A 12,018-nucleotide genomic window follows, 5' to 3' on the forward strand; every position below is an offset into this window, starting at 1 on the left:
GTCCGCCTTCTACTCAGGTCATGATCCCAGGGTCCGGGGATTGAGCCCCGCATCGGGCTCCCTGCTCCGCGGGAAGCCTGCTTCTCCCTCTCCCACTCCCCCTGCTTGTGTTCCCTCTCTAGACGCTGTCTCTCTCTCTCTCTCTGTCAAATAAATAAATAAAATCTTAAAAAAAAGAAAAGAAAATTGAGAGGGTAAGAATGATCATACAGAAATCAAAAAGGGTTTCACTCATGCCTTGCCTCTCCCCTCCTAAGTCAAACAATCACGCCACCTGTTCTCACTCCTGCCTGGAGGCTGCCAGGGAGGACTTCCTTGTTAACCTTTCCCTCCGCCCCCGCAAATATCACTCAGCATTCAAGCCTGTCTCTCCCCTTTCTTTGAGCACATTTCCCAAAGTCTCTGAAATGAGTCAAGTTTAGTAAGTACTGATGTTCTCACCTTAATGGTTACTCTAAGTAGTATTACCTTCTTCCTTTGCCCTGGGCTGTTTCCAAAGTCTGGAGCCAACAATCCCAACAGCACAAACACCCTTTAAGGGCTCCTTCCCTCCTATGGTTTCTGTTTCTCAAACCTTCTTGGCCTTGAAGCCCTGGGGGTCTTCCACCAACCCAGTTCCTTCTCCTTTAGTCTGGAGCAATTCCCTCCTATGGTTTCTGTTTCTCAAACCTTCTTGGCCTTGAAGCCCTGGGGGTCTTCCACCAACCCAGTTCCTTCTCCTTTAGTCTGGAGCAATTAAGCCACAGCCACCTTCCTGATGAACAACAAGGAAGCCCAGTATGACCCACTGCTCCAGGGGCAATGTTCTGGGCAAGAGAGAAATAGCCTCTCATCTTCGGTACTCTCTGCTTCCCACAGAAGTGGGAAGTATGTGGCCACAGAATTGGTAGGAAATTGTAAACAGAGTGAGGACAGGGCAACTTCTCAAGCAACACTCCTGTTGCTCCAGGGGCCTGGAGGACAGAGGGGGAACAAATCATGTCATCCACTCTTCTGCTGACCCTTAGTACTCACTTTCCTGCCCGATATTAAGCTAGAAAGCACCAAAAAAGATATAAGGAAATTCAAAGAGCAAAAAGATCTGGGGAAGAAATCCTAGCACCCTGGGGGGTAAGGAGTGGGGGAAGAGGAGGGGAGGGAACCAGTATTGCTGCCAAGTTGTCAGTCACCTTCTAGTGTTCTTAAGAATGCTTCATTTTTTTGTTTGGCCAGTTTTGCCTCCGAGATTCCTGTAAACCTGTTACCTAACAAGGTCAGCGTCACTTAGCTGTTCTCACCCTCTAATGGGAACACTGGCCAGGGATTAAAGCCCAGACCGCCATCCCCAGGAAGACGTCGGGGGCCTCCAACTGGGAACCCTCCACACTCTCTTCAAGTGACTCAACAGCAGCACCAACAGTCGCAATGAAAATTCTAATCTCTTTCCTCCTTCTGTTGCTGCCACTAATGCTGATGCCTGTGGTCACTAGCAGCCCAAATCCAGGTAATAAGATTAATTTTCTATAAAGGGGAAGCAAGGGGGAGAAAATGCGGCAAAACAGAGAAGAAAATGCGGCAAAAAAAAAAAAACCCAAAAAACCAACAACCATGCATTGAAATGTAGCCCCTTCCAGCTACAAGGATTTGGGACAAGTTAGCTTCTGTCAATGCCTGGTTCCTCATTTACAAAAAGGAGAAGACTATACTTACATCCAGAATGTTGCGAGACCGAAATGAGATAGTGGGTATCAAAATATCTGAAACTGTAGCTAACAAAATATAGATATACACTGGCTCAATAAAAATCTGCTCCCTTGGGATGCCTGGTTGGTTCAGTCAGTTGAGCGTCTGCCTGCGGCTCAGGTCATGATCTCAGGGTCCTGGGATCAAGTCCCGCATCGGGCTCCCTGCTCAGAGGGAAGTCAGCTTCTCCTTCTCTCCCCGCCTGCTGCTCCCCCTGCTTGTGCTCACTCTCTTTCTCAAATAAATAAGATCTTTAAGTAAAATTTTTAAATTAAAAAAAAAAATCTGCTCCCTTACCTTCTGCCGTTAATCCCTTTCCAGAAGAGCCAGTCTCGGTGACGGCAGTGTAAAGGTGTTAAAGGCAACTGTACATTCATGGAGGATGAGAAGTCCTTGCTTATGTTCTTTATAGCGCACCAGAATGCAACCAATAATTTTTAATGCTATTTAATGGTAAAGTAATAAACTAGAAAAATCATATCACCAGACAGTATCCATATTGGAAGCTTTAGCCATACTAAGCTCACCTTTTGGGAAGCAGGCCTTAGGTTAAAGGCTCCAAATCAGCTCCAGCTTTTACTACATCTCAGGTGGCCTCACCATTAGCCGAACAACCATGCAGAAGAGAGCTCATCCCATGTATGTTTCTACTTGAGAGAACCAACTCCTCGACGGCTACTTTGAGGTAAAATAGCTTTTTTACATATTTAACTTGATCCTTAAAATCAGAAGTTCACCTTACTCCACCCCAATTTTACACTTCCCTTGTAGAGATCTCTGGGAGGTGCTGGGCCCCATAGTGCTAGGGTCTAGACTGCCAGTCTGGAGGGGAAGGCTTTTCCATCATAGTGACAGACACCAAGGCTAGAGTCCTCACCCTCGATTCAAAGCTCTAACCACAACCTGCCTTTCCAATCCACCCCTCATCTCACTAACAAATGCTCTGTGTTCCACCTAAACTAAGACTGTTGGTTGTTCCCTGAATGGGTCTCGTGCTTCCCCACTAGCTTAACTTCACTCATACACTCAGCTCAGAAACCACCTCCTCCTCACAGCCTCCCTGATACCTCTCTCAACCAGATACGAGCCCTCCGTCCTGTGAACGTGCTTAGTCCAAACCTGACTCTCTCTTTGCTCTTGTCATATTCTGTCCTATATTGAAGGTGTACCTTCCTCCTTCCTCCACCCCTGCCCTTCTAGACTGTAACCTCCTTGGTGGCACAGTCTGGTATATTGTTTCCATATCCCTCACACTATCCAGTATAGTGTTCAGTAAATATTTGCTAAGTGAAAGAATAAATGCTCAGGTTTCTAAGTTCAAAATGTTGCCCTTAAAAGACTCTACACCTGGGTTTGATAACAGCTCTATTAACATTTGGGGCTGGGTAATTCTTTGCTGTAGGGTGCTATTCTGTGCATTGTAAGATGTTCAGCAGCATCTGTGTGGCCTCTATCAACTAGATGCCAAAAGCAGGCTCTCCAACCCTGCCCCCAGTTAAGATAGATAAAGTTAACTCTAGACGTTGCCAAATGTCCCCTGGAGGGGGAAACTGATCCCCAGCTGAGAACCCCTGCAATAGTTCTCAAACCTGACGACACGTTTAGACTTACTTAGACCTGCAGACTCAGCCTTAGAGCCCAGGGAACCTAGATCCAAATCCTGTTCCACCCTTACTTTGCAACCCTAGACAAGCTGCTTCATTTTGTGGAGCCCATTTTACCATCTTAAAATGAGTAAAATACCATTTAGAACATATAGTTGTTGTGAATATTAAATGATCTATAATGTATACCTAGCAAGGATTCAATAAACGGACTGAGTAAAATATCTCAAGTCGCTCCTAAAGCACAATGGCAATGAATTGGGGAAAGCTCCCTCTGCCGCCAGGTGGCGCTATTACAGCCACATCCGGCTCCATCTCAGTCTTCCAGCCAAACACAGCTTTGCAGGACCTGTCTGGCTAGAGGAAACGACACCCCTCACCTTCCCATCCCCCCCAAATTCTCAAAATAAAATCGGATCTTACTTTATCTCTTAAAATAACCACATACATGCAGAGTGTGTTTTTCACAGAGAGGGAGGAGACTAGATAAGAATATATGAAAATGTTAGGAAACAAATCACTTATAATAACAGATAAATTACTTATAACATCATTAACTACATTAATCTACAATAATAGCTGAATGTGTTAAGCAATCCTATGTGGCAGGCAGTGTTGTAAGCTCTTCACTCATATTACCTCATTGTGTCTTCACAGAAATATAATGTATTTTTTAATTCACTTTTCATTTTTCAGACTTAAGAAATGCTATAAAAATAATCAGAGTTCCCATATATCCTTCATCCAGTTTTTTTCAAATAACATCTTACATAACCATAATATGATTATCAAAACCAGGAAATTAGCATTGACATAATACTATTTTTTAAATGTTTTATTTATTTATTTATTTATTTATTTATTTATTTATTTATTTACAGCGAGAGAGGGAACACAAGCAGGGGGAGTGGGAGAGGGAGAAGCAGGCTCTCCTCTGAGCAGGGAGCCCGATGCGGAGCTCGATCCCAGGACCCTGGGATCATGACCTGAGCCAAAGGCAGATGCTTAACGACTGAGCCACCCAGGCACCCCCATAATACTATTAATGAATGTAGTAATATTCATGTTTGCTAATCACCCCATTAATGTCCTTTTTCTGGTCCAGAATCCAATCCAGGATACTACACTGAATAAAGTTGTCATGTCTCCTTGGTTTTCCCCAAGCTAGAGTAGTCTCTCAGCGTTCCTTTCTTTCATGATTTTGACAGTTTTGAAGAGTACTGGTCAGTTATTTTGTAGAAAGCCCCTCAGTTTGGGTTTGTCTGATGTTTCTTCATGATTAAATTCAGATTATGCATTTTTGGCAAGAATACCACAGAAGTCATGTGTGCCCTCTCCATGCATCAAATCAGATGGCCCACGATACTGATCATTCCCGACTACTGATGATATTCATTTTGAACACTTGCTTAAGGTGGTGTCTGCCAGGTTTCTCTAATGTAAAGCTACTCTTTTCCCCACTATAATTAATAAGTATCTTGTGGAGAGATACTTTAAGACTATGCAAATAGCCTGTTTCTTCTCATCATACTTTTGCCCACTAATTTTTAAAATCCACTGATGATTCCCACCTTCAACAAATGTTACTATGGTATTAGCCAAATGGTGATTATCTATTTCCAACATTCCTTCTACATTTATTAATTGGGATTCTACTATAAGAAAAAGCTTCTCCTTCTCTCCCATTTATTTATTGAATTATTTGTTTATATGAGTAAAGACTCATGGATATTTACGGATTATAACCCATTACTATCATTATTTATTATGTTGTTCATATTGTCTCAGAATTGATTATTGAGAGCTCCTGCAAGTAGGCTTCTATGTCTTTTTGACATATCATTTTTTAGCAGTTCCGGACTTTCTGATACCACAAGATGTTCCGGGCTCATCTTGTACTTCCCTGGCCTGCCTTGGAATCAGCCATTTCTCCAAGGAGCTCTGGCTCCTTTCATTGGAGAATAGTACTCACAAACCATGGGCACGAAGGTATTGCCCATGGCTACTAGGTGCTAGTGCTTCTACGCCCTCTAGTGGACAAAGCTAGGAAACAGATGCATGCGCACACACTAATGGACTATTATTAGCCCCATTTTACAAATTAGGTAAATGAAACACAGAAGTTAGGCAACTTGTCCGAAATCATAAAGTTAATATGTAGTGGAACAGGGAAGTCAAAATAATGATAGATCTACCACGAATCCTAACAAGTAGGAGTAGCTTCTTTACACATACAGGTCAGCATAAAGCAACAAACCTAACATTCCAGCACAGACACCCTCTTTGGGACTGAGTGACAGAAATCCGCAATAATAACCACAATAATAACCATCATGTACTGAACACCTACTTGGGCACTGGTCACTGGGCATCCCCAGTAGCTCATTTATTCCTAATTCTGCAAGGTGGATACTACTATTCTCGTTTTACAAACCAGAGAACCAAAGATCAAAGAAGCCGAGACAACATCGTTAACTAACAGAGCAAGTAGTTGATGCCAGGTCCACCTGCCTGGATGTAAAGTTCATGCTTATTCCACTGTATCAATATTCTCCAAAATTGATTTTCGGTAGGACATAAATTAGCTTTTACTTCAATAGTTATGTTTATGTCAATGCATCTTAGAAAAAAATCTAAGCATGTATCAAGCCCCTAATCTCACAGATAATATTGCAGAGGATGAGGCTGTTTTGTAAATTAAATCTGTTTAAAGAAAAAGTAAGAAGTAAATAATAGTAGAGGTGGTACAAGCTACAAAAAGCATCATAAAGGTGGCACAGAAATGTCTGAGGTTTGGGAAACACAATATTACAGGAACATGCAGCTTCATTTTAAGTTACACCATGGAATTAGGGTTGTAAAGGCTGCAGAAAAACAACAGACTTAAGAAACCTGGACCTGGGTTTTAGCTTCAGAGGCGTCACCATTACCTTTGTGAACTTGGGCATTTCATTTGCTCTCTCTGTGCCTCAGTTTCCTCATCTGAAAAAAAAAGGGAGAGTGATTTGGTTAATTAGTACAACCCTTTTACAAGCAATTTAGTAATAATATCAAGAAACATAAAACTATTCTTAACTTTTGACCCAGCAATTCCACTTTGGGAAATCTTGCCCAAGACAATAATCTAACATTTGGAAAACAGTTACAAACATAAATTTATCAATATCCAAAAGTAAAACAATCTAAATATTCAGCAATGAGTGAACAGTTAAATAATTAGGAGCTCATATGCTTACTGGGAATGTTATGCAGTCATTAAAAATGTCTGTTATTGGGGCGCCTGGGTGGCTCAGTCGTTACACGTCTGCCTTTGGCTCAGATCATGATCCCAGGGTACTGGGATCAAGCCCCGAGTTGTCATTGGGCTCCCTGCTCAGCGGGGAGTTTTCTTCTCCCTCTCCCTCTGCCCCTTCCCACAACTCATGCACTCTCTCTCTCTCTAGTAATAAATAAAATTTTTTTTAAAAGGGGGGGGCACCTGGGTGGCTCAGTTGGTTGAGTGTCCGTCTCTTGATTTCAGCTCAGGTCATGATCTCAGGATCATGGGATCCAGCCCTGAGTAGGACTCTGCGTGGGCATGGAACCTGCTTGAGATTCCCTCTCTCCCTCTGCCCCTCTATGCTCGCACTCTCTCTCTTTCTCAAAAAAAAAAAAGTTAATAAAAATGTCCATTATGAGGATGACAGAGCAACATGCTTATAAAGTGAACAAAAAGAAACTTGTTCACATACTATGGTTATCACTGTATAAAGAAAATCATATGCAGGAAACACACCAAAATACCACAAGACGATAAGAATAAAGATTTCTTTATTTGCACTTTCCAAATTTTCTCTAATATAGCTATATTACATTTAGAATGAAAAAACTTCTAAATAAAGAGATTCAACTAAATAACCTCCAAGATTCCCTCTGGCTCTAGCACTCTGTGGCTTTCCTCTGGAACTACAAGTAGAGGTCAGTTGAGAGTAAAATATTAGAAAAGTTTAGATGGCAGGGGCTATGTGTGCCTGTTTAAATTATTTTAATAGCACTCAAAACAGCACATGAGAACAATTTGGAAACTAGCACTTGGGAAAATGATGCAACACCTTCCATCTGTGTGGCAGAAAGGGCACAAGTCTGGGAAAGAGCCCTGGATTGAACCAGATGATCTCTAAGGGCCCTCTCCAGAAAATCTGTTCATTTGCTTATTGAACAAACATTTACTAAGTGCCTACCATGTGTCAGCTGTATGTAGTTGAATGACTATTGAGCCATCTGTGGGAGAAAGATTTTTAGTTTCCTAGGGCAGCCCTAACAATTTAGCACAGAATGGGGAGTTTAAACAACAGAAATTTATTTTCTCACATCTCTGGTATCGCTTTGCCCAAATCTCTTCTTATAAGGACTCCAGTCGGACTGAATCAGGACCCACCATAACGACCTCATCTTGACTCAAACTCATTTTAACTCAGTCAACTCTTTAAAGGCCCTATCTTCAAATACATTCTGGGGATTAGGGCTTCATCATGAATTTGGGGGGACACAATTCAGTCCACCGTAGATTTCAAACAACAAACTATACATATAACTGTGCGTTAAGGGAGCTGCCTTCAAATACAATGGAGAACCATGTGAAAGCATAATTAACTTTTACAGGAAATATCAGAAACTACTATACAAAGGAAGCATCATCTGGGCCCACTTCTAGCTCCAGAGTCTCAGGTCTATCAACCGTCATCCTTGATTGTCATAGAAATATTTTAGGTATCACAAAATGGGAATAAGACAGCATCAGGTAATAAGACAGACTTGACTAGAGGCCAAAAGAGGAATGGATTTGTTCCGGAGGCACAAAAGTAAATACCATCCTTTTATAGTTGAACTGGGATTATGGACTCAAATACAGGAACTTGAAGGTCAGGTGAAGATCCTGACTAGTTTATGGAATAATCTGCTCCTTGTTCTCATTCCTTAAGTCATGAGAATTTTAATGTGTGCTGGGGCTAGGGGGTATTGTCAGGTCTTTTTTTTTTTTTCCTAAAAATTTATTTATATATTTGAGAGAGAAAGGGAGTGAGAGCAGGAGAAGGGTGGGAGGGACAGAGAGAAACCCAAGGGGACTCCACATGGAGCACAGAGCCCGACCTGGGGCTCAATGCAGGGCTTAATCCCACGACCCTGAGATCATGACTCTGAGATCATGACCTGAGCCAAAACCAAGGGTCAGATGCTCAACCAACTGAGCCACCCAGGTATCCCTGTCAGGTCTTGATTTATGCCCACCTTTTGTCCTTTCTTCCATCTAGAAGCCATTCTTTTTCCACCTACCTCCAGCTAAGTTCTTCTCTAAGCCAGATTCTAAACCTCAATTCCTTATCCATTTAAAATACTCCTCTCTTGAAGTACCCTAGATCCCTGAATAAAAAAGGAAATTAGGGATGTCTGGGTGGCTCAGTCAGTTAAGTGTCTGCCTTCGGCTCAGGTCCTGGTCTCGGGGTCCTGCGATCAAGCCTGGCATCAGCACAGGGAGCCTGCTTCTCTCTCTCCCTCTCCCTCTGCCACTGCTCCCCTTGTGCTCCTTCTCTCTCTAAAATAAATAAATAAATAAAATCTTTAAAAAAGAGAGAGAGAAAGGAAAAACCACTGATGCAGGTAGCACAATGCTGGGGTACCATTTCTGTTGGCCCCTTCCCTTTCCGGTGCCTGGCCATGACCTGTTTCCTTCCACCAGGGGTCGCCAGAGGCCATCGGGACGATCGCCAGGCTCCTAAGAGGTGGCTCCCCGAAGAAGGCCAAGAATGTAAGTGCAAAGGTCAGTATCAACAATAGAACTGCACCATCACCATCCAATTCCCTCCCCTGAGCCCCACCCCTGCCCCCCACACACCACTACAGATGTTTTCTGAGCTGACTTCACCCACTGCCCTCTCCTCCAGCCCACCACATGCAGCACCAACGCTTGTCTTCTTCCTGAGTCTCCAAGCAAGAGCAGGACCCCTCCAAAGTCCAGGGAGAGCTGGCTGAATCTCTGGCTGCCCCTTCTCCCTTAGTCTTTTCCCCCAAGAACCCAGGGCTGCCTTACAAAAATTCCTGGATCTTGTTTTTGACCTTTGGTTACCCATAAATAAGACTGAAATCGGAGAGGCAAAATGCTTGGCCTAGTTAAAGCAGCCAAAGGCAGCCGCCTCAATCTTTTCTTCATATTTTGGTCTCCTTAATGATATCCTGATGCCCCCTCCAAACCTGCCACCAAATTCGTGCCAATACAGGTCAGGCAAAACAACTCAGAAATCCTGGTGCTCATATAACTGGGTATCCCCACTGTTCTGTGTTGACCCCTTTCCCCACCTCCACTGCAGTCTGAAAAAGAAACTGGAAGGCGAGGAAGATGGCAAGTAAAGCCCTGCCCCCACTCCCTATTCTCAAAGATACTAACCTTCCCCTCTAAGCACCAAACCTGTTATTTCAGACTGGTTCCTGAGAGCCCCTAAAAGAAAAATCATGACAGTGCCTGAGATGCCAAAGAAGCAGTGTCCCTGTGATCAGTACAAGGCCCGTGTGAAGAAAACCAGTAAGTTTCAAAAGAATGACCTTCCTTAAACCAGAGGCACTCTGTGGAATCAACTAGGGACGGAGCAGGGGTTGAGAATAGACAAGAGAAGTGAAATGAACACCAAGATAAGCACACCTCTCAACACTTTCTACTCAATATCAACTTGAGGAAATAAGAAGAGCAAGGGAGGCGGATACAGTTTTCCTAATACTAGAAAGGTTCAACCAAATTCTTAGATTTTAGAAGCTCATTGCTTATCAAAGTGGAGGGAGATGGGGCTATTGGGGACCCGGTCATTGATCTCTGAAGATGTCAAATAGAATTTGGTTCCTCCCTTGGGACGTTTTTAAATGTCATATAAAAAGTAAATTGGCAAATTAAACTGATTGAAACAATGATATTATGAAGAATGAGATAAATCAAGATCCTTATCACTGGTGGTAGAAGTAAAATACAATTTGGTAGTACCTATCAAAAATTTATTTATTTATTTTTAAGTATTTTATTTTGGGGGGCACCTGGGTGGCTCGGTTGGTTAAGCATCCAGCTCTGAGGAATGAGGAGTGAAGAATATATTTTCTTTATTTTAATTTAAAAAAAATTTTTTTTAATTTTATTTTTTCCATTGGACGAGTCTCACTTTTATATCATCTTGAAAGCTTTCATAAAAATTAAATTTTTTTTAAAGATTTTATTTATTTATTTGAGAGAGAGCACAGAGAGGGGGGAGGGTCAGAGGGAGAAGCAGACTCCCTGCTAAGCAGGGAGCCCGATGCGGGACTCGATCCCTGGACTCCAGGATCATGACCTGAGCCGAAGGCAGTCGCTTAACCAACTGAGCCACCCAGGTGCCCAAAAATTAAGTTTTTAAAACGTTTTTAACATTAATCTTTATTTTCACCCTAGGGCACCAAAGGCACCACAGGAAGCCAAACAAGCACTCCAGAGCCTGCCAGGAATTTCTCAAACAATGTCAGCTAGCAAGCTTTGCTCTGCCATTGTAGGACCTCTGAGGGCTCGCTCTCCCAATGAAACATTCTCAGTCAAGATGATAGTGAGCACACCTAGAGGATGTTCTTCTCTCACTTCTAGCTCACCCTCCGTGTCCCCTCTCCAGTGTTCTCACAAAGCATTTTCCCCGAGATTATTGCTCCCTCTGGTGCCCTCTTCTCTTGTCAGTCTTTTCCTGTGCCCTGCTCTCTCTCCCCTTTCCCGGGCTTAAGCTTAATTACCTGAAAGAAACCTGGAAACCCTGGCTTCTTAACTGGTCCCAAATGACCTTAAATATAACCAGGCAAGTAGCAAGCAGAAGTCAATAAATATTTTTAAATGTAATAAGTCAAAATCATTTCTTTCAAATGGGGTCTGGCAACTCATTCAATCCCCACTCTAGCCTGTTTACTGCAAATTCTACCCAGATTCTACACACACTTCTCCCCACCCCCAGCCTCACTCTTCCTCTCCACTGCCCAATTTTTTAATGCTTTTACCCATTTAACAAACCTTTTTGAGGTAAGAGCTAAGTGGGGCAAAGAAAGCAGGTATAGCAACGAATCCGACATGATCTTACTAAAGACAATGTAGGTTAAAGAAAAACAAAAAAACCCTGGCACAGCCTCCCAACACATAAAATGCCTTCAATATTTATGATTCTTCTTATCATCATCATTATCGTTAATGGTCGTTGCACTCTGTGAGTTTCCAATCTAGTACAGAAAACACATGTTCATGGGCGCCTGGGTGGCTCAGTTGTTAAGCGTCTGCCTTTGGCTCGGGTCGTGATTCCAGGGTCCTGGGATCGAGCCCTGCATCGGGCTCTCTGCTAGGCAGGAAGCCTGCTTCTCCCTCTCCTACTCCCCCTTCTGTGTTTCCTCTCTCGCTGTCTCTCTTTGTCAAATAAATAAAATCTTTAAAAAAAAGAAAGAAAGAAAAGGAAACACATATTCATAACCACAGTTCAAGGCTAGAGAGATGGTGTGGAAGATCTCAAATGCCACTGAAAAGGGCTTCAAGCTGTAAAAATGGGAGGGTGTCATTTTTTTAACATGGAAATAAAATGATCAAAGCAATAATATAAGGATATTAAACTGGCAGCCATTTGAAAGGATGAATAAAGAGGAAAAGATTATTAAAACATATAAAGACTGCCTCCCC

General features: G+C 42.7%; 1 protein-coding gene and 1 long non-coding RNA gene across 3 annotated transcripts in view; one reads left to right on the forward strand and one right to left on the reverse strand.

Annotated features, from left to right (window-relative positions):
- The window catches only part of LOC113935483, a 36,347-nt gene that overhangs the window by 21,348 nt on the left and 2,981 nt on the right, over positions 1-12,018 (reverse strand). Inside the window, exon 3 of the long non-coding RNA XR_003524039.2 lies at positions 6,257-6,308. This is a non-coding gene — a long non-coding RNA (uncharacterized LOC113935483). The remainder of the gene's footprint in view (positions 1-6,256; positions 6,309-12,018) is intronic.
- On the forward strand, positions 1,218-12,007 carry CXCL17 (C-X-C motif chemokine ligand 17). Of its 2 annotated transcripts, none has more exons than XM_027617447.2 (4): positions 1,218-1,483; positions 9,043-9,111; positions 9,781-9,882; positions 10,771-12,007. In XM_027617447.2, exons 1-4 carry the CDS (start codon positions 1,405-1,407, stop codon positions 10,866-10,868), a joined length of 348 nt encoding a protein of 115 aa, XP_027473248.1. In that variant the 5' UTR covers positions 1,218-1,404; the 3' UTR covers positions 10,869-12,007. The 2 variants fall into 2 exon arrangements, with proteins under 2 accessions (XP_027473248.1, XP_027473247.1); XM_027617446.2 differs by having other exon boundaries at positions 1,219-1,483; positions 9,043-9,123; positions 10,771-12,003.

This window comes from Zalophus californianus, chromosome 17, assembly GCF_009762305.2.
Source record: "Zalophus californianus isolate mZalCal1 chromosome 17, mZalCal1.pri.v2, whole genome shotgun sequence".
In the NCBI taxonomy this organism is placed as follows: domain Eukaryota; kingdom Metazoa; phylum Chordata; class Mammalia; order Carnivora; family Otariidae; genus Zalophus; species Zalophus californianus.

What these genes read in the sequence shown, in the direction of transcription:
- CXCL17 (XM_027617446.2), top strand. Translation starts at nt 1,405, where the DNA reads ATGAAAATTCTAATCTCTTTCCTCCTTCTGTTGCTGCCACTAATGCTG. An exon ending in CCAAGAATGTAAGTGCAAAG is followed by an intron (nt 9,124 to 9,780) that starts GTCAGTATCAAC and finishes CTGTTATTTCAG; the next exon opens with ACTGGTTCCTGAGAGCCCCT. An exon ending in GGCCCGTGTGAAGAAAACCA is followed by an intron (nt 9,883 to 10,770) that starts GTAAGTTTCAAA and finishes TTTTCACCCTAG; the next exon opens with GGCACCAAAGGCACCACAGG.